This window comes from Pseudonaja textilis, chromosome 7 (assembly GCF_049901715.1).
Source record: "Pseudonaja textilis isolate UNSWEBS1 chromosome 7, rPseTex1.2, whole genome shotgun sequence".
Classification (NCBI taxonomy): Eukaryota; Metazoa; Chordata; class Lepidosauria; order Squamata; family Elapidae; genus Pseudonaja; species Pseudonaja textilis.
Window position 1 is genome coordinate 24,810,982 of NC_141996.1, and position 27,937 is coordinate 24,838,918.

At 36.9% G+C, this 27,937-nt stretch overlaps 1 protein-coding gene across 6 annotated transcripts in view; it reads right to left on the bottom strand.

Moving 5' to 3' along the window:
• Nucleotides 1-27,937, bottom strand: part of LOC113441713 (galactosylgalactosylxylosylprotein 3-beta-glucuronosyltransferase 1-like) — a 55,136-nt gene that overhangs the window by 7,488 nt on the left and 19,711 nt on the right. The window contains exons 3-9 of one of the 6 annotated variants that reach the window (XM_087937264.1): nucleotides 26,417-26,461; nucleotides 20,168-20,412; nucleotides 8,832-9,037; nucleotides 7,368-7,516; nucleotides 3,926-4,461; nucleotides 2,868-3,164; nucleotides 1,338-1,441 (exon numbers count right to left, since the gene is read on the bottom strand). In XM_087937264.1, the coding sequence (XP_087793390.1) occupies nucleotides 1,355-1,441; nucleotides 2,868-3,164; nucleotides 3,926-4,461; nucleotides 7,368-7,479 (1,032 nt within the window). In that variant the 5' untranslated portion in view covers nucleotides 7,480-7,516; nucleotides 8,832-9,037; nucleotides 20,168-20,412; nucleotides 26,417-26,461 and the 3' untranslated portion in view covers nucleotides 1,338-1,354. The remainder of the gene's footprint in view (nucleotides 1-1,337; nucleotides 1,442-2,867; nucleotides 3,165-3,925; nucleotides 4,462-7,367; nucleotides 7,517-8,831; nucleotides 9,038-20,167; nucleotides 20,413-26,416; nucleotides 26,462-27,937) is intronic. The other 5 variants (XM_087937266.1, XM_087937265.1, XM_087937267.1 and 2 more) reach the window with 5 other exon arrangements.

Consider the following 27,937-nt stretch of genomic DNA (forward strand, 5'->3'; position numbering starts at 1 on the left):
AGAAAGTCCAGAAATATTTCACAAGAAGAGTTCTCCACTCCTCTACTCGTTGCAGAATATCTTATGCCATCACTCGGAATTCTAGACCTAGAAATCCTAGAACTACACCGCCTTCAGTCCGATCTTAGTATATAAAACCATACTTTGCAATGTCCTACCTGTCAATGAATACTTCAGCTTCAACCATAACAACACAAGAGCAAACAATAGATACAAACTCAAGGTTAATCGCACCAAACTTGATTGCAGGAAATACGACTTCAGCAACAGAGTGGTCAATGACTGGAATACTCTACCTGACTCTGTGGTTTTTTTTCCCCAAACCCCCCAAAACTTTAACCTTAGACTGTCTACTATTGACCTCACCCCTTTCCTAAGAGGTCTGTAGTGGGTGTGCATAAGCACACCAAAGTGCCTACTGTCCCTGTCCTATTGTTTCTTTTATATATATTTTTATTTTTCTTATATGTATCCATGTATTCATAATTATGTTTTTACTTATATCTATTATCTTGTAAGCAACTGACAGATAAAAAATAAATAAAATAAATATTTTGGTACTCTTCAATGTATTTTAAAGTATGTTGTGGACAACTTGATGATGAGAAAAACACTAGATCTCCAAATGAGGTCCTCTTATATGCCTAGCAGACTCCACGCTCCAAATTATGCAATTTTTAAAAACATTATATTTATTAAGTTATTTAAAATGTGAACATGCATGAAGTGAAGTAAGGCAGGGGCTAATTTTTATTTTCTAGATAGCCTCTGGCATCCACATAACTCCCCTAAATTATTTTAAGCAATAAAAATGATTGATTATAGCTGCCTGCTTAATCTATTTTTTACTGGATTTATATCTGCTGCAGTTTGAGGACTCTTGGTAACTCTTAGACCAAGATACATTCAAAACTGCAAGGAAATTCCTGGAAGCTTGACATTCAGACAAATGAATAGACACATAGAAACAATCCTTCTTACACAATATTAAAAAGAAGCAATAAAAAAGCCAAGAAGGAAACAGAAAGGCTATAATACTCTTCTCCAGAGTATCTCTTAGACCTAGATAAGCAGGTATTAGCACCAAACAATCAGTCAGAAAACAGTGCCCTAATCAAGGAACCCCATGCCTGGGCCTGAATTCTTATTTTAAGAATGGGATTCAAAAGTACATTTCAGATTGCATCACAGGCAGACCAGGACTGATAAATTGAGACAGTAAACCATTCATACACTTACCAAAGAGCTCATCCTCATGCATATTAAATGAACACTACATTGAAGAGCTACTTGCAAATAATAGGAAAATCTTGAGACAGCAAAAATCTTATACTTACAGCAAAAAACAAGTTATCTACACTTCTACCCTTAGGTCTGTGAATCCACGTTTGCCTTCATTAACTAGTGTTGGCCTTTCAGTCCTTGTGTGCCAGACCAAAACCTATCAAGAAAATTTAATATTAAATATTAAATTTTAGATATTAAAATTATACAACAGGCAATAGGTATCAGGAAACCTGCCTAGTGCATAAGTACACATATATTTATGCATATGAAATCTCGGAATAGGACTCAAAAGAAATTGAAAGTCTTCTTGGAAGGGTATATTTACATAATCACATATTTACCTGGTTTATTTTTAGACTCATTATAGATACAGCAGTATCCTATAAAAACAACAAAATATTTATTCCCGCAAATGCTAGAAATAAACTGAACGAGGAGGGGAATGTGCCTACAGTACATTCAAAATAGGCAAGAATGGCTAGTTGAAATAGAGGATGAGAGGCACAAATGGGGATAAGGAGAAGCGTGGAAACTGGTGGAGAGCTGGTTCCTAACTACTTGTGTGTCATTTGCAAAAAAAGCCAATTTAGAAATGTACAGAAAGATATTTGTTCTGAATCTAGAATACAGTATTTCTACTGCAATAATTGATCACCTGTATCCATCTTTTTTTTAAAAAATCTGCCAATGTCTCCATGGAAGGGCAACCTGGTGGGGGTTGCAAAAATCTTCATGGTCTTTCTCCCCTGCTTTTTATTCAATTGTCTTCTTTACTCAGAAAGTGCCTGGAGAAATCCCTGTAGTTTTCTTGGCAAACTTTTTCAAAATGGAAAAACTTCCTAAGACCGAGTGGAAAAATGCCTGGTCCAAGGTCAGCCAGTTGTCTTTATGTCTAAAGTGGAACTAGAATCAATGGTCTTCCAGCCTTAACCAATACCCAAAACTGGCTCTCACATGACCTTTAGATAGCAGCCAAGTCATTTGGATTTTTGCACCTGTTTTCATGTTCATGTATTAAGGTATATGTTTTTGTTTATATAAGACCCTAGCTGCAATGTTTTAATATCTCTAGATCTGGACATTAGGTATGTGCCAGTGGTGGGATTCAAATTTTTTTTACTACTGGTTCTGTGGACGTGGCTTGGTGGGTGTGGCTTAGTGGGCATGGCGTTGCTTGGTGGGCATGGCAGGGGAAGATTACTACAAAATCCCATTCTCTCCCCACCCCACTAACCTACTTCCAAGATCCGTTCTCCTATGCAGGCCAACAAAAGAAGACCCAGCCGATCAGCTTGGACTTGGGAGGCAGAGAATAGATGGTGGGACCAGTCAGAGATGATATTGGCCAGTTCTCCAAATTTCCGCTACTGGTTCTCCGAACTACTCAAAAATTCTGCTACCGGTTCTCCAGAACTGGTCAGAATCTGTTGAATACCACCTCTGGTATGTGCATATAATTATACTTATATAATTAACATAAACGTAATTATAATTTATCTAATTGACAACATAAACATGGGAATAATGATCCACTGGGTAGGGGAAATTATTGTGATTTCCCTCCCTCGAATTTTGCTAACCTTTGTGCAGTTGGCAGCTTTCGGCTCTAGCCCATCCATTGTCACCAGATCCTTTAATAAACTAGTTTCTTGGTAGCCTCCTTTCACTCCATCCAACTTGAAACTGGCCTGTGGTTTCTCCAAAATCAGTTTTATGCTGATGGCAAAGCCAGCCATGTCAATGGCAAAAGGCCGGTTAGGATCAAACACAGTCTTCCAACCAACAACTTTGCCTGCTGGACTCACTTTGGGGGATTCATACCTGAGACCACCAACAAAAGCAACTGGCCAGACAGATACCTTCTTTGTGTAACGCATCTGCTTGTCAGAAAGAAAACAAGAATACATGAATACGAGTCCTTCTAATCTTTTTATATATACTGTGAGCCCCTCCTTTGGGTTGTCTGACTTCTTCTACATGTACCCTTGCAGTAGTTACATATTATCATACATTTATTATTTTCTTTTTAGTTTTACTTTTCCATGTCAAATTTTCTGCTTTACTTTCTGCCTTGCCCTTCTGAAGGCCTTTTCCTGAAAGAGTTTTGTCTGCATTTTCAACATGGATGCGAGATATGCAGGAACAGGATTAGGTGTGGTTTTAAATATCTTATTTGTTTCCAAACACTCCTATCCATATTTCAGAACCATAATTATAATTGCAACCCTCACTCTCCAGCTATAATTACTGGTAGGTTGTATGGGCAGTTAATTGATCACCTATTTCATCTTCACTCATCTGATATCACATTGATTGGAATTTCTGGCAATTGTCCAGCACAAATATAGGACACCTGTCTGGGAAGGGCTAATTTACATTTAGTGCAATAGCGAGTCAGGGTTTCACTGAGAAATGTTCCCAACCTTAATGTGAAATACTAGAGACTGAAACTGTGATATTTTATATGCAAAGCATGAACATATCCACTGACCTTTATCCCTTCTTGATATACCTCCCTATGACTCCTTAACCTATACCTTCTTTTGTATATCAAAAGAATGAAGGAGAGAGAATATAATCATTAATCTGCCTAAATCATGGGTTAAAAGTGAAGTCATTAAAACTTTGAATAACCTACCTCTTCAAATAGCTCCAGGCTATAGGTATTATCATCATCTGCAAAGTATACTACACCTTCAGGTGCTGGTGTGGTGCTAAAACTTTCCCTAAGCCAATGCAGTCCAAGGTTCCTCTGGAATGTACCCCTGGGAGTGTAAGATGAAATCCAGGACAAACCTAATTTCAGACTCTTAGGAGTCTCAATATTTAGGTGAGTAAAATGAATCCCTGTTTTCTCCAGTAGATTGGACACCAGGTTGGTTCTTCTAGGAGAGTCTTCCACCACTACCCAGTGGAGGTTCTGTACATGAAGGAAAGTATTCGCCAGTCGGGTCAGCTCAGCCTTCTGTACTGGTCGAGTGTAGGTAGGTGTGATCACAAATATGGCAGGCAATGTGTCTGACCATGGGGGAGGCCTAGAGTACACATAATTCCGGATTATTTTGGGAGCTGTCCCAATTGCTGGCTGTCGAGTACATGATGCAAGCCCATCCTCCCTCACTAGAGATGTCCCATTGAAGAGTGACTTGGCTGTGCCATTTTCATCTGTTTCCTCTAAGGCAAAAGAAAGATAATACATCATAAGCCATCCATTAAAACATTTATATAATCAGTTTCTCATTTAATACTGGCATATTTCCCGATCTTTATATCTTGGACCACCTTTAAAAAAAATATAAAGGAAAAACTAAAGTGAAAAAAGAACACCCCCAAAAGTAAAAATAGGATTTGCATCAAATCCAAATATTTATTGTAACAACAATATCCTTAAGAGTTTGCAACTATGAATCATGGAAGCAGGAGAGTGTTTAATTTTCTTTCAGTGGGTGCACTATGAGGTCACACTGACTGTGGAGGGGAGGAAGTTATTCCGAACACTGATGAGTTGTAACATATTTGTGTTGCCATTATGCAACCCATAAATTTTTTGTCCCCCTTCCCAGCTGTCGGTGGTCTTGCTACCTTTGTAATTTAGTTACTTCTTAGGTCCTAAGATTCTTCCTGCTTTCACCTTTGAAAGCAAAACACCCACACTGTGCTCTGTGTTAGACAGAATGAAGGGAAGAGAATCTAACCAAAAGCTATTCTCTGGGGTTGGCTGTGTATATTTCTGCTGTAGAAAAATTAGAGATAAAAATATATATTTCGATTTCAGCTTGGATTGCAACCTGTACGAAATATTAGAAATGGACTACATGCGGTTAGATGTTTGTGGATGTGCAAAAGAGCCAGCTGACCTACATGGAACTCAGCTTGTGCAAATGACTGAGAAATGGAACAGTTGTTTAAACGGGGACTTGCTTATAGAAGGGATAGTAAATAATAGTCTAGTAACAAAGAACAAAAGAGCCTCTGAGGAAATGAAAACAAGTTGATTAGTATAAACTGCCAATGAATTATCAATGAACATGAGGTACACATGATCAAAAAGAAAAGATGCCTTACTCTAGCTATATATTGCATATTAACAGTGAATTAAACCTGAGTAGGCAACAATGTCTATCTCAGAAAAGTTAGTCGAGATCCATGATGGCAAACCTATGGCACACACAGCCATTTCTGCTGGCATGTGAGAGGTCGCCCAGAAGAGCCCCACTGCGCATGTGCATGCCCCCCCACCAGCCTGCTGATTGTTGGGCTTCTTCTGTGTATGTGCGTGGGGAGACGCATGCAGGGGAGACACGCGTGCATGCACAGAGGCATGCGGCATGAGGGAGGAGGCATGCAGTGTGTGTGGGGTGTGCGCATATGCACAGAGGTGCACAGTGCACATGCAGGGGGTTGTCTGAGCATGTGCAGGGGAGCAGTGCATACATTGCATGCATGCACACTTTGGGCACACAACGTAGAAAAGGTTAGCCATCACTGGTTTAGATAGTACTTAGAGCAAAGACAGGTAGGAAATTCTCTAGTCTGAGAACCAGGAAAGTTTGTCTGTCTGTTTCTGCCTGCCTGCCTGCCTGCCTGCCTGCCTGCCTGCCTATCTATCTATCTATCTATCTATCTATCTATCTATCTATCTATCTATCTATCTATCTATCTATCTATCATCTATCATCTATCTATGCAGGTCTTGGCATGTTCAGGTCTTTTCCCATGTAAGACTGAGAGTATCTTGGTGATGTTACAACGAGGTCCCACTCACCATCTTCAGGCTGGTGCTTTCGGCTTCGTACTTGTGTGAGCAAAGCGTGATTGGAGCCGCTGTCTCTATAAATACTGGTGGGGAGGTGTGGTGTGCTGGCTCTGTTGTAAGCGGGCTGGTTGGCTGTGTTGTTATTTCTTGATTGGTTGATGGAATTGATGTTTGCAGATTGGTTGGCTTTTTCATAAGAACATGTGTGGCTGAGGTATTGGCTGTGTGTCTATCAGCCTCCTGTGTTGTAATGACCTGGGTAATGGGCTGTGTGATGATCTTCTGAGTTCTATTGTTGTGACATCCTGGGTATTGTGCTGTAATCTCCTGAGTCATTGGCTGTGTTGTAACATCCTGAGGTTTTGTGGTGTAACCTCCTGAGTTTCGTGATGTGATATCCTGAGCGGGTGGCTGTGATGTCATGTTCCGGGTTTTGGTTTGGCTCCGAGTTTGAGGCCTGGCTATGTGTTCATGGCGTTCAGTTTGCTATCTGTCTGTCTGTCTGTCTATCTATCTATCTATCTATCTATCTATCTATCTATCATCCGTCCATCCATCCACCCATCCATCCATCCATCCAAGAATTAGGTAATTGCAAACTGTCCAAAATGACATCATCTCTTTGCAACTGATTGTTTAATACAATTTAGGTACCATTCTCATAAAAATCCAATACAAAACTCAAACAAGTGGGGCTCTGGGACTGTTCACAGACAACAAAAAGAGTAACATAAACACCCAGGATCTTATCAGTCTATTTTACAAGAGCAAAGGGCAAGAAATATGTGAGAAAAAAAAATCTATGCTGTTTGTCAAGAATCTTTGCTGTTAAGAGATAAGAAATATCTTGTCTTTGGTGCTTCAGACTTTATTACAACTTTCCCTGTCTTCAAGATGTAATTTAGATAAAAGAATGTATTTTTTTTCTTTCCTCTTAATAAATCTAGCTTTTTATACAAATACTATGAATGTCCATTAACACTTACTTATAGCTGGGCTATCTCTACATCCTAGATAAACTTGTGGATATTTTTTAAAAATGGGATATGTTTTATATTCTACTACTTAATTACTCAGTATTCTTTCAACCCTCTGGTTGTGTTCAAGAGCATATTACTGACCAAGAGTTCCTGAATTCATATCTCCAGCACAAATCACCCACACCTTGTACCTGATTTAATGAAGTCTTAAGCTGCAGAGAATTATATAAACACTATTTTTAAAATATTCTGATTTTTATGTAATTGAATACATTTTTTTGGCAAAAGATTTGTTGTGAAAGAAAGTTACAAAATCTTTTGTAAGCCAGGATTTATATACTTACTTCTTAGAAGGCTCAGATAGCGGGTTGTTGGATACTGATGCCACAAAGTTAGGAGAAGACCCCATGGCAAAGCAATCAGAAGTGTGGTGAGAAGGTTACGTCTCCTCAGCATGCTGCAGAGAACTTCCACTGATTGGGCATTTCCCTACCTTCCAGAGGAAAATATGGTTTTTAAAAGTGAGATAACTACAAAACATACAAAATGAAACAGGGTTTTCACTGGGTTGAGTCAATAGGTTCTAACACAGGATTTGCAAATATGGTGCCAGTTTTCAAAGCAATTGATTTTACTTTGTGATCTAACATGGTAGTTTTTTCTTTTGAATTAATTAAAATAGTAAAAATACAATAATGTAAAAAAGGAAAAGAAATAAACATAATCCTAAATTATGTTTAGAATTCTAACTATGCGAAAATGGCATTCAGCTTTTGCATGGTACAAATATAAGATTAAACCAAAATATGGTTGAATTATTTTTGGTTTAGCTTGATATATACAGAAGCCATGTGTTAAAACTTCTAGCTGTAATATGCATGTATACTGTGTGTATAGCTTAAAAATAATGCAGCGGTAACGAGCAAATGAACACACTTGTTTTATGAGCAACAACCATTGTCTCAAATAATCTTTTCAACCTTGCTCCAAGATCAGAAAGGAAATGGCAGGGAGAAAACATACAAAAGCAATGGAAGGTAGGAAAAATAAGAGAGGATGAACATTTTTAGTTCTTTCCATCATTTCTTGTAGTATACAGTACATTAATGCTTTTCTAACAATCTCTTCTCTGTACACGTACACTTTGTATCATAGTAATAATGCCTGGGATTGAGATATTTGGGGTTGATGGATCAAAACAGGTCAAAAGTAATTGGATATCAAAAATAAGGGTCACTATTCAACTAAAGTAATTTATTCCACATACCACTCTAAACCCTACATTCCCATCTCCCTCACAAAATCAGTGACCTGATTTGAGCCTATAGCATAATAGTAGTAATATGTTGTTATCCACCACTCTACTTTTAAAAACAAAACAAAACAAAACAAAACAGAGACACTGCACTGTAATGGTTCAGGGATTGGCCTCCATTATGCAGTGTTTTCTCAATTTTGAAAGTATGGACATGAAGAGAGGGCAAGAGAGGAAAATGATAAAATGAACATTGTGACATTGTGATGCAAGTGCTGTCCCTTGTGTAAATACATTGTGTATTCATGCCCATACGTTTTTGATGAAACTGTCTGATTTTGTGGATACCTCTACAAAAGGCTACACAAACAAAAAGTTTTATGTGTTGGGGCAGAGGGGGAAGTTCGTCCGGTTGGACAGATGATACTAGAAGTAGAAAAATACATGGAGATGAAGTGATTACTAATTCTATTCAACCATAATCCATGTGCAAAATATGTGATTCAGAACCCCAGCACTTAATCTGCATTGCACTGTTGCAAATGACACTCACCAGCAATCCGTCGCAGCAGAGGGCATGCCTTGACACAAATTGCTCTGAGAAACAGGAAGAGGCTGGCAGATCCCTAGTCCCTTGGCTTTCTTGGAATCAGCTGGGATTTGAGGTTCCCTGAGAATTTCTTCAAGTGCTAAGTATGTATATTTAGCAACTTCTTTGCAGCCTGCCTTCCACATTCCTGTCAAGTAGAAGCTGTACCTCTGGAAGAGACACAGAGTATAATCCTCTGTATAAATTCAACTGCCTTCAAAGGAATCGCGCATCTGGCTGTAATCATAGTTCTTATGAGCTACAGAATAACATTTTGTTCATGCTAGAAGAAATATGATATTATAGACATCCCACATAAAGTGCAAAACTATGGGTATTACTGCTGACTTCTCTCAATTCCTTCCTGGCAGTCTGCTTCATAGACACAAAAGTCTATATAACAATAAAGTCTATACTATCTTAGTAAAAGAAAGGAAAATATATGATATTACGGAGGTTTCTAAATTCTGTAGGGCAGCTAGTTAATCTCAGAATCTATTGCCCATCAGTTATGAAGCTCAAGCTAACATTCCCCTTGTGTCGTATTTCACCCACTACTAATTAATACTTAACAGTCTTGATATTATAGACTAAAATAGAAATAAACACACAAAAACTGATTTGCTAGCCCTGATCATAATGCAATTTTATTCTTTTAAAATGGAAATACAGGAAAAAAAGATCTTAGCTGTATACACATGCACACATGCACACACCAAACCAGAAAGGGGAAAAAAGATAGCAAAAAGACACACACAAGAGTTAAATCTCATTTAAGAAAGCTTATTTCTTAAAACCCCCCCCCCAAATTTTGATTACCCAAAGCAATAGTGAGCACACTTCCCATTATGTCAATTTAATATTCTTCACATATAGAGAATGAGTATATCTTTAAGCTTTTTTAAAAATCAGAAATAACACAGTATTTCCATCAGAGCAAAGTAATATTTTTAGTTACAGACTTTGCATAGCAAACCGTTTTATACTGTTATGAGCACATTCTACTTCACATTTTAAACTCCTTAAATCAAGGCTATAAGAATAAAATGGAGTTTTTGTGCCTTGATGCTGCATGCGTTCATTTTGAATTAAACACAATTTCCTTCTGCTAGTTAGTTTCCCCCTGCTTGTTAGGGACTACTGGGAGTTGAAGTCCACATTTCTTAAATTTACCCAATTTGAGAAACATTGTGTTAAATTAACTGACAGCACCATGAGACATCAGTGCAAAACACAAAACAGAACAAAATTCAATGGATGCCTCTTTCTTAAATTGTTGCTGTTCCTGAAATAGTTATTTCTGAGTAAGAACCTTGGTAGGGAACCCATCTGACTGCAAAGACACCCTTACTTGTTTTATTATTAAGAACTAATAATATGTAAAGCCACAAGGATAGCATACTGGCCTTTTGGCATCTATTTTTTGTAGTAGGTATAAGCATGGTTTGTTGTTCTAGTGCAGAGCTGTCAAACTCCTGGCCCAGAGGCTGGATGCATCATGCGCTGGCCATGCCCACACCCGATCTAGCAAAGGGGAAAAGTCCCGATACATCATGTGACACCGCCATGATGATGTGAATTTGTTACCCCTGTTCTGGTGGCAGGAAAGAACGCGACTAGAATTGTGTTGTGTTGACCTCTTGTATTTTTTGGGAACTGTTCCAGGATGTGCAGTAGCCCAGTCACAGCCATAGGGCTGGGAGTGAAATTGGCAAGATTTCAGTTTGTTTCCTCATTTTCTTTGACAGTAGTATAAAGTGCCAAGTTGCTGCTTGCTTTTGTTTCTATTTCCTAGCAAATACCTTGACATCCAGACCTTGGGTTCTCAGTAAGTAATTGACTGCCTGTCCCAACTGAAAGCTGTACAGTGTTAAAATCTGCAGATGCATCCCCGTTCAAAGATTTCCCTTGTGTCACAAGTCCCTCTATTTAATATGTGGAAGAAAGAATGCAACTCCTTTGGCAGCAAATACAGTCCCCAATCTCAATACAGTCAGGAAATCTATAAAGATTCTTTGTCAGATTTTTAATAGTTAGATTTGGGGTGGGTTTTTTTTGTGTCCCCAGTCAATTTTATTAAGGTCACAGACCAAAGTTTAATTGCATTTCTAACTTTTTATATTATGCTTTAATGCCAATCTTTTTCAGCTGATTTAAATAATTTTTTCAGCTGATTTTTTTTTTGCCATAATAGGAAGGTTACTGGGGATTTTTTTAGTAGTATGGAAAAACAGTGAATATAATTCTATACAATCATAGGAGATGAATAGTCAATAATCAATGTAATTGTGGAATATAAACGGGCCCAGGGATTAAGAGATGGCATGGATTCTAAATGATAGAAGAGATTTGGAAATGCAGAACTAGAAACTTTTCAGCACTTTGCTCTTTTTTTGAATATTCTTTTTCCTTTCCTTTTTTCCCCCTTAAAAATCTTCCCAAAATAAATAGTTGTTTCATGGCTAGGAACCTTTAATAACAACAGCACATGATGGATGCCTTCAATATGTTGTATACGAGCTTCTCGAGCCAACTTCTGATTAAAACATGTCCTTACTTAATTTCAGTCATTGATCCTCCATTACATTTTACACAGACTTTCTATGGCAGGATCAATAATTAAAGGTTTGAATTTCAACCTTAGAACAGAAACCTGATTTTAACTCCAAGCCTCCTTCAAAAAAAATGTATTCAGGTAATATGTATCCATGGGGATAGTGTGTTTGCTAATAACAGACATATAAGAAAGGATTAAAGTAAGGAAAAATATTGAAAAATGTTTCAAAAATTTGGTTGATGTGACCATCCAAGTTTAAAGTCCAGAGGAATATAAACTGAATTTAAACTGTGTACTGTATGCTTAAAATGCACGAGATGAAACTGCAGTGTGTGAAATGCTGCCCCAAATGATTTTATAGGGGTCAGTTTATCAAGTCCCTCACAAACAGCTAAGTATTGGCGTGAGCATCCGGAGAGAGAGGCAAGTGATAACATAACATGCCATAATAAAGATTTGATTTGATGATTTGTTGATCCAAAGCTGCATATTTGTGTGTGATAAAAATATGTGATCATTTCCCTCAATGTCATTTTTAGCAGGAACTCCAAAATAGCGCCTACCGCACTACAGTTCACTGAAAGCTCACCTTTTAAAATGTTTGTTTCTTAAAGGGTAACTCAGACTTAAAGTGCAAGAAGAGAATGAGAGAATGAATGCCTTTCATAAAAACGTCATGACATTTTGTTATGCTCATAAAAAAATGAGAAATCTGCTAGATGTTTAGTAAAAAATTTTTTTAACGGTTTCATTCACTGTTTAGTTTTACCAACATACTTTTGCCATAGTACTATTTGTCAGCAATGACCATGATGTATATTTTTTTTCCAGAAGAGTAAGAAATAATTGTTCTAAGTTTTATACAGGTAGTCTTCAACTTACAACAGTTACTTTAGTGGTTGTTCTAAGTTACAATGACACTGAAGAAAGTGATTTAAACCCATTTTTCATATTTATGACCATTGAGGCATTTCCATGGTCATGTGATCAAATTTCAGATGTTTTGCAACTGACTCATATTTATGACAGTTGTAGTGCCCTGGGATCATGTGATCACCTTTTGTGACCTTCTGACAAGCGAAGTCAATAGGGAAGCCAGACTCATATAACAATTGCTATTAACTTAACAACTGAAGTGATTCACTTAACAAATGTGGCAAGAAATGGAGCAAAATTCACTTAACAAATGTCTCACTTAGTAACCAAAAATTTGGCTTCAATTGTGGTCGTAAGTTGAGGACTGCCCATGTATTGATCTAGGATAATTTTTCATGACCAACTCACCAAGGCCAACTTACTGCAGGACAACTTGTCATTGCCAACTCACTGCGGGACAAGAGTTATCGTAATATTAAGAAAATGGTGGAATGGAATCATTAAAGAAAGGATGCAAGAGGAAGGACAGAATGAAATGTGAATGACAAAAATTAAAATATTTTTTTACTTATTTTAAATAATTAAATTTAATTAAATAATTTAAATTTAAATGTTAAATTATCCTGTGGCGAGCTGTCTGTGGTGAGTTAGCTGTGGTGAGTTGTCTGGTTTATAAAAGAAAATCTGAAATACTATTTTTTTATAGCCAAGTAGGTAGTGGCTTGAAATGTTAGAACAATGTAAGATTGCAAAATCTAAATTCTACGGTCATGATACATGTTAATTTTTTTTAGGGACATTGGTATCCCATCACCCTTTTTCCTATTACAGCTGCTATATCTTGACTGAGCTGGGGCTAATATACTACTCTTCCTTTACTTTTTTCATACTAATATAAAAATTAGTATTAATATACCTGATTTGAATTAATTAAGTCATTTTTTTTCTTCTAACAACCACATCGATTTTCTCCACGACAATCTATCCCTAAGTTGATCTTTCAGGTCTCGTAGTTGTGCACTCATCACTGTAACCAAGTCTGGCTGTTGGTTGTCCTTTTCTTCTCTTTCCTGACACCTTTCCCAGCTTTAAGCCTTTTGCAGAGAGCTGGGTCTTTGCATAATGTGCCCAAAGTAGGATACTTTGAGCCTGGTCATCTGTGCTTTAGGTAAGAACTCTGGGTTGATTTGTTTAATGACTCACTGGTTTGTTTTCGTGCCTATTCACAGTATTCTCAGGAGTTTCTCCATAACAAAGTTCAAAGAGATCAATACTCTCCCTGCTCTGCTTCTTTAAAGTTAAACTTTGACTTCCATATGTATCATAGGAATACCATAGCTTCCATGATTCTGATCTTTGTAGGTACAGAAACACCACAACATCTGAATATCTTTTCCAAGGTATTTCTTGACTGCTTGTCCCTTTACTGTTGATCGTTGATCCTAAAATCCATTCACTATCCATCACTTCAGTTTCTTCACTGTCAATTCTAAGTCTGGTTGTTCTACCTTAATTAGGTCTTCTAATCATGTCTGCAAATTAATCCTTAAATTTATCCAGAGCCTAGTAAATATGCACTGAAATTTGCTGCATATTGGCCTGGTAGCATTTTCTACAGCTTCTTTGTTCAGTTCTGAAAAATATTGAGGAAATCCATGCAGATTTCATGAATTGCTGCTGACATGGAAAGATACAAATGGGTGGCAAGAAGTCCTTGGTCCATTATTGATGATGCTGACCTCTCTTTAAACAAGGGATGCATAATTCATGTCAACTCTGGTATCTGTGGCTTTCCAGAATCATTCATTCTGTTCCCTGAAATTGGTAGGACCTTGCAGTTGCTTGGCTTCCCTCAAATTTTCCTCAGAAACACTGGAATCTTCCATGATGTGTAACAAACATTGATTTAAAATGTTCAGCAGTATCTGTTTCTACCTTAGAAGAATGCCTACCTGTTTCAAACACTCAGATAATTAAAAAATGATTGTTTGTATGTTAAATACTTACTACTACTAAAAAGTAAAAAGTAACTAGCAACTTCTCACCCAGACCACTCTTCTTCAGCAGCCTCAGAAAGTGCAGGTGCTGTTGGGCCTTCTTTGCAGTGGCCATAGTGTGTACTGACCAAGTAAGGTTGTCAGAAATATGAGTTCCTAGAAATTTAAAACTATGAACTCTTTCCACACTGTCTCCATTGATATATCGTGGGAGAAGCTCTGCTTTGCATCTTCTGAAGTCTATAATCAATTCTTTGGTCTTTTTGATGTTCAGGGTGAGGTTATGACTCTTGCACCACAAGACCAGTCTGAGAACCTCTGACCTATAGGCCGTCTCGTCTTCTCCTGATATGAGTCCCACTAATGTGGTGTCATCTGCAAATTTTATTATAGAGTTAGTGGGACAAGAGGGAGTGCAGTCGTAGGTGTAGACTGAATACAAAAGGGGGCTCAGCACACAACCCTGTGAAGAGCCAGTGCTGAGAGCAAGAGTGGAGGAAAAATAGCTGCCAATCCTAACAGTTTGGGGTCTGTTAGTAAGAAAGTCCCTTTTCCAACAGCAGATGTAAGAGGAAAGGCCCATTTCTAGCAACTTCTTAATCAGTATATCTGGAATGATGGTATTAAAACCTGAGCTGTAATCAACGAAAAGCATCCTTACATAGCTCCCACTATGCTCCAGATGGTCCAGTGCAATGTGGAGAGCCATGGCAGTAGCATCCTCTGTGGATCTGTTATTCTGATAGGCAAACCGGTATGGGTCAAGGTTTGATGGGCGGCAATCCTGTATATATTTTAAGACCAGTCTTTCAAAACACTTCATAATTATGGGTGTGAGAGCTACTGGTCTATAGTCATTTAAAGTATCAAGAGAGGACTTTTTGGGAACTGGAATAATAATGGAAGTTTTGAGACAAGATGGAACAATGGCTTGTGTAAGAGAAAGGTTACAAATATTATATTTTTAAATATTATATATTAAAAAATATCATACAATAGAATCGTATTTCAAAAATTTATTGATGAAAAGATTATAAGGGAGCAAGCAGGTCTCCAGGGAGGTCATGTGGTAGTTAAATCCTAATCTTACATAATATATTAAGGATGGTTTCAAAAGAAAACCAATTACTGGAATAACTTTCATCAACTCCACTGCAGCATATGACACTCTAAACCATATGGTATTGCTACATAAATTAAATAATATGACCAGAGATAATAAGCTAACCAGAGTCATTGGCAGCTTCCACCAGCACTGGAGATTCTATATGCTACTATACAGTAAGAACAGTAGATGAAGGATTCAGAAGAATGAGCTGCCAAAAAAAAGTGTATTATCTCTGACATTGTACAAAATATATACAAAAATAAACCAGTCCCTGACAACACAAATCTATTCATCCATATGAATGATATAACAGTGGCCGACAAGGATAAACTTTTGATGAGGTAGCTGGAACATCTATGGTAGCACTTGAAGAATTAGGATGATACTATACCATCAATAATTTAAAATTCAACCCAGACAAGACCCAAATGTATACTTTATACCTCCAAAATCAAGATGCAAGGGAAGAGTTGGTTATTATGTGGCAAGGGAACCAACTACAGCACTGTCCAATACTGAGTATCTGAAAATACTCAACAGGAGGCTGTTTTTTGCCTGAACACTAAGGGTAAAGTCAGCTTGAGGAGCAATATCACCAGGAAACTCATAAACTATACATGGGGAGCTCAACCATCTATATTGTGCACATCAGCTTTGGCCTTCAGCATCTCTGCAGTAGAGTATGCTACCCCAATGCAGAGTGCATCTTCACACACAAAACAAGTTGACATTGCCATCAATGAAGCAGTATACTTAGTGACAGGATGTCTCAAATCTACAACAATTGAAAAAATATATTCCCTCACTGGCATTGCCCCACTTAAGATCAGGAGAGAAGTAGCAGCAGATGCCAAAATAACTTAGCAAGAGAATGATCCCTGATATCCTCTGAATGGCCATATGCCCCAAAGCCCACCGACTCAGACCTAGGAAAAGCTTTATTAAAAGATAGAGGAAGGAGACTGTTGAGCAAGAAATAACATTAAAAGAGGTTATGGCTAAAGGATCCAACTTCCCTTATACTATTTGGAGGACCCTAAAAAGATTGAGGGTTGGAGTGCCTAAAGACCAACATACTCAAGTGGAGGCTTTTAGTGGATAACAACATCCTGTGTGAATGTGGAGAGACACAGAGCCCGGCCCAAGTGCCATTTTCATATTAGTGTAACATTTAAATCAATTGCTTATCTCTGCAACTTGCTGTTAGAGCCCTTTTAATACTTTGTTTAATCCCTGAATTGTGTTTTACAAAACTACCGAAGGAGCTATTGAAGAAGAATGGCTTTTTACTGACAATGCAGCTTCATACAATTACAAAAGTCATTTTACCTATACTTGGGCAAAAACTTTCATTCAGTTATAGAAACCTCTTTTTATACTGAGTGAAACCATCTCTTGATTTAATCTTCCTCTGATGACTGGTTATTTTTCAAGTTCTCAGGAAATTATATTAAAAAGAGAACTGTAAAGAGTATTTCCTGGAGACATACATAAGATCATTGGAAATACATATGGTCTGTATATTGTTTAACCTTTCTCTATACAGGTAGTACATTTTGCACCAGGTGAAACTTCCAAATCCTTCAAAGAGAATCTAGTGTTATACGCATTACAATCTAACCTGAGTGTGACCATATCATATCAGTTTAACCTGCTAAAATGCATGACTCACCACTGTCATCATTTGTGCTTTCACAGATAGTCCAGAACTATCCTGAAGCTTTGAAGTTGGTTCTTTAGAAGTGAAACAATATTATTGATAATCAGACTCATATACAAACGGCAATGGCCATCATAATTATCTCTGTCTTTCTTGGATTGATCTTTAGTGTAGCTCATCTCAAAACAACATCCAGATATTGTTCAGCAGTTCCAAAGTGATTTTCTAATTAATAGTTCAGCTATATATGTTTTTCATTCTGATGGCACTTTAGTGTAGACCATTAGGAGATTCTATTTCCAATTGTTTGTTTAAGGAATTAGAAAGAAGCTTGTGGCACTATATGGAAGCTGAAGAAACAAAATAAAACAAAAGAAGCCTACCAGGGGAAAAAACATTTTAAAGTGTTTTATAATTAAATCATTGATTCAAAAGATTCTTTGATCAATGGTAACAAAGACTGCCACAAAGTTCAGAAAAATTATCATGGAGATTCTATTTGATCAGCGATGCATTTTTTAAAAAAATGAATTTGCTTGTCCCTTTATAAAATTGCTCAGCTAGAGACCATAACATAAATCAAATTCCCTATTAACATTATGGTATCATTTATATCAGATATTATTTACCACAGAATAGCAAGTTAAAATAAGTATTTACATAATTTCCTTGCAATTTCAAGATGGCATCTTGAACTTTTGGGTGGAATAAGTAGGAGTAAGCTTGGTTAGCAGGTCCAGCTGAAAATGGAGTTTTGAGAATGACAGCAGGTAATTTGTAGTAATAGCACCTTTCAAAGAGGATGGTAGCATGATACAAAGTTATATTATATTAATCAATTAATTAATTGAAATTGTATAAGTTGAAGTTTTGCAGTTTAATTGACAAGCCCAGTTCAACATTTCTGAATAGTATTACAGAAACTGTATTCATGCTGGTACTGAGATCATAATACATAAATTAAATCCAAGTACCTGAATATATTCAAACATTCTGAATTCTTGATTAGACTGGATGCCCACATGAACATAGCAATTAATATTTAAGTATTATTCTCAGAAAGGCAATAGAGCAGAACATACAAATTGACATAAAAATCCACAAAACATTTTTTTCTGACAAGAAACTGCAATGGGAAGCAATATATATGACACTATTATCAGTTATGCAAGGAGAAGATGATCCACCATTAACAGGGTGAATCAAATCTGCTGCATGAGATTTATTAAAATAGGATGAACATATTGTGAGAATCTCCAGTGGGTGCCATGGCAAACTAGACATCCCTGCCAAAGTGGGATAATGTTTATGGTGAAAATCAGCAGCTGGATGCCAAAACCTGGCCAGCAACATCTCTCCAGAGAAAGGAAATGTTGTGAGATAGCTCATGTACTCTGAATAGCTGCTTCTCATGAGCAGACCACATAAATCAAAATTTTGCATTTGGCTTATGAGTTGGGTAGCTGGATGTTGAGGGATACCATCTGAATTCGCAGTCTCATACTGCTGCTGGTCATAAAGCATATATTATTATTAGAGCTTTGAATCAGAAACTACTTAGTAGGAGTTTTGTCACAGCTCAATTTTTATCCTATTGTAATATGATGGTTAGCAGGGATAGTAGCTCTTGAAGCAGCTGTCTACCTAAAAAGCACACCTGTGACTATTAATTTAGCACACTGATTTCTGACTGTGGGAGCATCATGTCTTCACATCTACAGCATGTCTACACATCTAATCTGCACGAGCCGTACTGTGACAGTGTTCTGCTTTACAGCATGGGAAAAATGAAAGGTACATATTTTAAGGAAGAGAAAGTGAAGTTAGGAGGGAAATTGTCACAGTTTGCTTGGAGTTAGAACAATGCCAGTGCTTAGTCTTCATTTATCATCCTAATCCTACTTATTTATTTCAACTTCCACAGAACTGAATGGTAGCCTAGATTAAAATTTTTAAAAATTAAGCACAATACGTTTTAAAAGCATCAGTAATGCAGCTGTTAAGTCTAGTTGTTATGAACTAAACTCAATATCTTCCAAACTTCACACACACACACACACACACACACACACACAATTTCAAAACATTTTTAAAGTAAATAAGCTTTGCAAGATATCTAAACACAATCCAGATCAGGCTGGGGAATCATAGTTGTGATGAATCACCCACAATAATCCAGATTTTTCTCCATATCATGTCTTGAGCCATGATATGAAAAGGACTATGATAGTCATTTGGGAATCTTTCACTCTGAATCTGTGTTTGTAGAAGATACAATTGTCTTTTATTATAACAGAGCACAATACAAAACAGAAATTTATTTCTAATACAAAACAACATCTTACACCTTTAGTTCCTTATGTCTGATTTGCCTTCTTATATCTTTCCCGATCCTCCTATTTCAAAATACGTTTGACTAGTGCTCATATTTGAATCCGTGTCTGAACAAAACTTTTATATTATGTGCAAGGAACAACATGTGATGGAACTTTCTGCATAACCCTTTCAGATTCTTCCCTCTAAAACAAGTTGGTTCTGCATAGGTACTAAATTACAAGGCTTTTTGAGATATAGCATCCCAACAGCACCTCCAATTGTGACACCTGTGCATGGTATCTGTGTGGTCTTGACAGTACATATAGGGTAACAACTTCAAGCTTCATCACCTGGTGTATTATGTTGTGGAGGAAAGGGCTTCTGGAAAAGAGTCTACATTAAAATTTCAGAGTAACAAAAAATAGTTTCATTTTAGTGGAACATTAAGATGGATAACATCCTTTTTCAGATCAAGTGGACTTGAATAGCAAATTTACCCAAGAATAATTTTAGCACCTACAGAACAAATCTATATGTCTCCAAAGTATTCAAAGTTTGTATCCTATTGTACTGAAGCACTGAATCTAGGTTTCTTCTGTTCCCTATCATGACAGTTATACAATAATACCTTATCAATGTTTCATTGAATGTAAAAAAATAATCCTACTGGAAAGACCACTCCACAGGATATTTGAATTATACTTAAATTGCAAATGCAACAAAACAGAAGCAAAGCAGACAAAGACAAAGCAAAAAACTCTGTAAGCCATCTTTTTCACAACTTACCTAAGTCTCCTTCAAGTCAAATTTTATGGAAAACATCAGTTTTATTGGCAGCATCATAGAAATGGTTTCCTATTGTCTTCTTCTGGACATCTTTTTGACCTCTTAGTATGATCTGCTGATCCTGAAGCTCTCCATTAAAGTATTAATCAAGCCCAATCTTGCTTAGCTTCATACAGAGGCTTCCATCAGCTGACAAACTTGAAACAGTTCAAATTACTCTTACAGCAATAGAGCACCTGGAATAGCTGGAGGAGAGTATATTAGAATAAATTCAAACATGTATTTTTTTTTAAAAAAATCACAAGCTGATTAAGAGAACCATCAAGTACGTCCTCTAATCTTTTGAGGGGGAAAAGTATAATCAAATTATCTGAAATTATCTGAAAGAGATAGGTGTAAATACTAACATTTTGTTGAAATCTGCCCACTGGTTTCTACCAAATTTTCTTCCCTGTGTGGGGAAAATATTTTTATATTTTATTCTCTGGGTGTTTTCATTTTAATTAGCTGTGTTTGTGAGGTTACTTGCTGGGACATAGAGCAAGATGCTACTTGATGTTGCTTTCCATTGCATGCCTCTAAGTCCCCACAAGTGTCCTTCTTTCAGTCATGCCCTATGGTAGGGTATTCCTTGTGATGGCCTTCCTTTGGCTAAACTGAAAGATGGAAAGCTAGAGTAGCAGCAAGGTGTATCTATATGAGACTTGACACACATTCTAGCTTAGCTCATAATTAAGGTAAATCTTTGTATCTTGCACATTGCCAATGATAATTTAACTAAAACATTCTTTTATAATAAAATGTCAAATTAAATTGCGACCCAACAGATAAAGAATACATATTTTTATTACGTTAAGAAATACATAGCACATGTACTGATTTTATCCAATCAGGCATGGTTTTTATCTGATTAGATCCAGTCCAGGGATTTCCCTCCCCTGCCCTTCCCAAAAATCCCTTAGCTGTCCTTCACTGACATTCCAGCATGTGGAATTATTAGTAATTCCGACTGAAGAAAATTACATACATGAGTTTTAAAACTGCACAAATGAAGGAAAATCCTGGGCATACTTTTGGTTTTATTTCAAGGAATAGAGAGAGTTTGAGAACTAGAGGCAGCAAGAATCTATGTTACTGATAGGGCACAGAAAAATGTTATGTCTGGGGAATTAAAAACAGTCAGAATGTTTTGAGTTTTTTCACCAATATAACAGCAATTTATTAGACTGCTTCATATTGCCAGTTCCTACTATTCCACATCAGATTACATAAGATGTGAAAATATAAAACATACCAATATTTTATGCAGAAATTGCAATACTTCAGAATTGATTGAACATTTGAACAATGGATTTAGTCAGTTTTGAATAAATTACTATTTCTGAACTATAAGTTCTCATCAATAAAATCAAAATTGGAGAAAACCATTAAAGTTTCAAAGTCCCTAAAAAGTACAGTTTAAATTAATGTTTCACATAAATGGTGAGCTTTCTGGGAAATATTCCACTTCAATAGTTTTTATATTTGGTATTCTGAGTTTGTGTGTGCGTGTATTTCTATGTTGGAAAGATGAATGCAATAATATATTGGCTTATAAAGTAGTCTTTGATCCAAGTTTGTACAGAGTGGCATTGATGTGCTTGGGGTGAAACTGGCTGTGCTTCAATTCAAAATGTACCAAAATATTACCCTTACTGATAGCATGTGGCAGGAACCTGACTAAGACTGGCATACTTTTCGACTTCTTCATACAAGTGCATGAATTTATGTGAAAGCTTTGTGATAGTATAAGTCATGATAGATGGTGGTCAATAGATTCTGAGGTCATCTGAAGATACCCAGGGCAATGAAAGACTGGAAGATTGTGACTTGGAATGTAAGAGTTAATGATAGAGAATATAAATAAAATAAATGAAAGGAAGGAAGGTATATCTCTTGTGTGTCTGTAAAAATAAGAAAAAGGGAAAGAAGAATATAGATTAGAAGGAGGTGATCTGACCTTGTGGAGTTGATGGATACATGTAGAGAATGAAGTTGTAGGATCAATTATGAATGGAAAGATTAACATGCGTGTGAGAAGGTATGTTATTGTGAGTGCACATGAAAGTAGGAATTCATTGATTGGTAACAGTTGCATATGATCTTAGAGCATATGGGAATAATGGAAAAATCAGATATAGTTTGGAGAAAAAATGGAAGGGATAAGGGGAAAAGTCTGCTAATGATAAATATGGAAATCTGATAAGAGACTACAGTAAAAGTGACGGGGACATTTAAAGATCCAAGAATGAATGGGGCTGCTGAGTAGTGACTATCTGCTTAGGATATGTATTTATTGTGAGTAGGAATAAATCTACTGATATGTACACATCACAAATTAATGAAATTAATATATCACAAACACTTTAAAGATTTTTTTTTTTAAAAAAGGAAGGCTGAAATAGATGGTATCATTGGAGAACTGTTAAAATAGAAATGTGACTTGCTTATAAAGTTATTGTGTTTCTATCTGCACCTGGCTACTGGAAGAATACTGCTATACTTGCTCTATACCAAGAAGAATTTTGCAAAAGTGAATGTAACAATTACAAAACAATTTGTAGAATTCTGATTGAAAGAGTATGGAAGGAGACAATAAAAATATTGTAGATGAATGCAGGTTTGCTGATATTATGATTTAGAGAAAACATGTAAGAGTATAGCCTCAAATTATGAAATTTTTCTAAGTGTATTGAGTTTAATGTTGGTTACGAGTGCAGTAAAATGGCACATGACGAAAGTAAAGGATGAGTGAAAATAAAATGTGTACTTTGATAATGGTCCAGTATTGAGCAGAAGTTTAACTGTGGTGTCACCCTGGTATTCAATGAATGATTGAATAAACATATTGATTATATGTATGGTAATGTTATAAAGATGTTGGTTGGGATATAGGTAGTTTTGTATGCTTTGTTGATTCTTAGATTGAGCTCTGAAAAACTCAAAATATGGGACACAGTAAACCCTTCTCCTTAAAAAAATACCTATAGAAATGGTAGTCTTCGCTAAGAGAAACAAGCTTATGCCAACCAGTTACATATGGGAAGTGTGTGTATACCCTGGTCCTGTTAAACCAGTCAGTGGTTTTTGATACCATCAACTATGGTATAGAAAAGGATGGGACCTTGGAAGTCTTCTAATCCAACTCCCTGCTTAGGCAGGAAATCCTATAGCATTTATCTTCCTGGACTGTCTGCAAATGTTGGGAGTTGGAGATACTATTTTCCTGAGGTTCTGTTTTAGTTCAGTGGATAGGTCCAGTCATTAGGCTTGAGTCCTTGGTTGCTCCAGTACGGGCTACTACCTGATTCTGTTCCTTTCCTACGCTGCCTAATATATATTTGAAGCTGCTGAGTTACACCATCATTTGATGATTTGAGGTGTGATATCAGCAGTATGCTGGAAATATTCAGCTATTTATAGATGCACCATACGAACCAGGATCACTGTAAAAACTCTTAAGCAGTAACTGGAGCTGTTAAGACCCATTGGGATGTTGCAGCATAAACGTCCTCTTGGTACATGCATTGCAACATTGCTCATACATCTAAAAAGAGACAGAACTTGCATCTCAACATCACCATCCTCATCTTGACATTCTGATTAAGGTACTGAATGTCACAGATACCTTTAAAAAAACTTATAGCAATAGCACTTAGACTTACATACCACCTCGTAGTGCTTTACAGCCCTCTCTTACAGAGTCAGCATATTGTCCCCAACAATATGCTGGGTCCTCATTTTACCGACCTTAGAAGGATGGAGGGCTGAGTCAACCTTGAGTCGCTCAGGCTTATGATATAATACATGTTAAAAATATCTCTAGATAAACAATTAAAGGCCTATCAAAGGGATAACACACACACACACACACACACACACACACACACACACACACACCACACACACCCCTAGCTTGATTTCCATGCCAGGGAGATCCAAAACATGAGAATCACCACTGAGAAGGGTCTTTCCTTTCTTTTGTCTAACTTTCCCTCAATGTTAGAGAAATCATAAAGTAGGAATTTCCCAAAGGTCCAGTCACTTAGTCAGACTCAAACAGAGGATTCTGCTTTCAACTGTTTGGTTCCAAGACCGATAGGCTTTCATAAATCAACATGACCGCTGAATTCTGCTCAGAAATGAAAGGCTGGAGGAGGAAGAGAACGAGAAGGGAGGGAGGAAGAGATGATAATGTAGCAGAAAACTAATAGTACAATAGAGCAAAGCATTACAAAAGGGAAGAATACAGGGGAAACCAATGCATAATAAAGTGGATAAAAGATTTGGCTGCAAATATGCAGCTCCTCTTAGAACAAATTTCCTCCCCCTTTTAATTTCATGAGCTTGCCTTAAAATTGCAAGAATGTAACAGCATAACACCAGCTCTCTGATTTATTAATTCTATCCTACCCTAGAAATCTTCCAAACAAAAGCATTAGTGTTTCCTCCAGAGGAACATATGAAGGGACTTATTCATATTGAAGGTGGGGAGAGAAGCACCAGATACCAGAACAGCCATCCCAGACTCCTCCTTGTTCCTAATTACCTTCCTGCGGATTGTTCAACAAGGCAGGGGTGGGAAGAATGAGGGAAAAGAACTATGGGGTGTCATGATAAGACAAAAGAAAGAAAAATGAGATCAACTGTAGATGAGGAAGCCGATCCAAAATGCAAAGTAAGGATATCGGTTTTTTACCTTATCTTAATCTTGCTCCCACCCAAAGCCAAATAAATAAATAAATAAATAATAATAATAATAATAATAATAATAATAATAATAATAATAATAATAATAATAATAAGTGGGATCATAAGCCTGAAAAAGTGGTTGAAAATGTGTATGCAAAACTGGGGTATTGGAACACAATACCCCAGATATCACGATTGCGGAGAAGAAAAAAGTGTGGATCGTCAACATTGTCATACCTGATCACAGCAGAATCGACAAGAAACAATTTGAAAAAGTCACCAGATATCAGGACTTGAGAATCGAACTGCAGAGACTCTGGCATAAACCAGTGCAGGTGGTTCCAGTGGCACTTGGCACACTGGGTGCTGTGCCTTATGCAAGCACTTAAAAACAATTGGCGCTGACAAGATCACCATTGGTCAGCTGCAGAAGGCCACCTTACTGGGATCTGCTCGCATAATCTGCCGATACATCACGCAGTCCTAAAACACTTGGGAAGTGTTTGACTAGTGATTTGTGATACGGAACCCAGCATGGTTATCTTGTTTACTGTGTATACTGTCATTTTTGTATAATAATAATAACAACAACATTGCGCCTCCTTTGGTTTTTCTTCAGTTTTTTTCGGAGGCCATTTGAATCTCTTTATAATCTGAGCAATTCATCCCCTTGTTTATAGCCCATGGTGCAATTAATACTCCCCCTCCCACTATGATTGCTAAGAGTGCAGTTCCAACCTTGCTCAGATCACTCATTGCATTAAACTTTAGTTTGTTTTGTGTCATATATAATACAACCACCACTATGGTTCATTGTTGTATGCAAACTGGACCATTATGCAAGGCTCAAAGTTTAAACATCTCGATTTAATATCAGGTGTGAATATAGTCTATAACTGAATTAATATGACACATGAAGCACAAAACAGGTTATTAACCATTTTTACCTATGAGGCAGTGCAAACTTATGTTTATCTCTACCATGCCATTTAAAAAACTGGTTGGGTAAGCCATACTTCAATTAAACATAGATAAGATTGCTGTGCGTTGAATTGTGCTTATAAATCAATGTCATGAGAGATTGCTTTCCTTGCTTCTAATATTCTTCAAACAGAAACACAAAAGAATTATTATGAGATACTAGTCAGCATAGGCAACCTATGATTCTATAGGGCCTGGAAGATGTGACGTCCTTCAAATATTACATCACTTACATGATTTTGTCTTCATTTTTTTTCCTTCTGCAAACAAAAACAGTTTAAAGATGAGCAATAGGAAAGCTACTTTATCCTTCTTTCCTTTTCCTTCCTTCCTTCCTTCCTTCCTTCCTTCCTTCCTTCCTTCCTTCCTTCCTTCCTTCCTTCCTTCCTTCCTTCCTTCCTTCCTTCCTTCCTTCCTTCCTTCTTTTTTAACATTCATTCCCATGTGATTCTTCTTTTACAGGAAAAAAATATAGTTTCTACCATTTCCTACAGAAAGGGAGAAAAAGTTGGGAGTAAGAATATGATCTCACCTCACCTGCCACTTGAGTACAGCAGCTTCTTGAATGTCCCTCCTTTTTTTCTAGAGAGAAAAAAGTAAATTTTGCTTTGCTTGTGTCCAAATTACTATATTACAGTAACATGTTTTACAAAAGACTGCCTCTGAAGTGTTCTCAGCAATAACAATTAAGTAGTAATCAAAGTGTGACTGCAGAAAACACATACTAATTCTAAAGTAACTTGAGTAGCTCCCATGTAGTTAGGAGGCTCAAATCATAGTAATTGCATTTTAAAGCTATTATCAGATTGTGTTTGTGATATCTAAAAGCACACTTCTTTCATATGTGTCTATATAACAGGAGTCTTCATCCTTCTTAAGCAGATTTAAAATTTTGAGAAATGTTCTGATAGACCTCCCAGACTTGGACTGTTAAAGGTGCTGAGGAGCAACAGATGATGGTAGAAAACACTCAAAAATCAAGATCATCTACAGATTTCATCCAGATTTGAGAGCCTGGTTATAATTGGCATCCTTCTCTAATCTCTTTGCAACTCCCAAACTCATCCACCATAAAGTCTTAAAATCTGTGAAAAACAAGCCCTTCTTTCTCTCTAGTGCCAGAAAACAGAAGGAATTTTCTAACTAATTGAGTTTTGGCTTGCAGCAGCCAGCAATTGTGAAGTCTCATCCTAGGAATATTGCCAGTCTCAAGAAGCAATTCGGATAGCTTCCAAGAGACTTGGGGGAAAGCATCCTAAAAAGCTACCAGGGGTCAAAGTCTTTTCTATCTTGTGCTCTGGGAATAAATGAGAAAAAGCTTCTTAAGCAAGACAAGGACGTTCTTGAAGAGAATAGAAAGAAGTCTTTAAATTAAGCAAATTCTCAAACCTCTGAAGCAGAACAAGTTGAAAATCAATAATGTTGCATATACTGTGCACTGATTCAAGGGGCCCTCTCATAAAATATTAAATTTCATCTCCCTCTCCTTTCTAGTTAGTGGCCTCAGGGCTGGTTGACTTTTTTAAGCAGCAGGTGCACTGTTGTTAATCATATTAGCCGGGGTTTTACAGCTGCCAAGCCCTTTATAATTAATATAAAAAAGGCTATCATTTGAAGAATACAACAGCCAAAAACCTCAAAGAAAAAGAAATAAAGGAATGACATGAAAAGGGCAATTGTGGCTAAACAAATCAAGAGTTACAGAGGGCATGGCTAAGAAACTCCACGAGTATAAATGCATTGATCTATTCTGGTTTGAATCTATCATATGCAGTGACTGTAAGTAGGTAGACGAAAATCCCAAGTTCAATTCTTGGTATGTCCATGCAGGAATTTGAAAGAATCTTCCCTGAAATCCCAGAGAACCACAATTCATTAAGGCCACAATTGGAATGCAAAGAGCACCTTATAAGGATTTATGCAAAATAACTGTCATGGTAGACATAGCTAGTGAGCAGCCCTTCATTTGATTGTTGCAGTTGGGATGCAGTTATATCCCACTATTCTCCTACCATTTCAGAATTAGGCTACCAGATCTAGGCTACAAAAAATCATTTG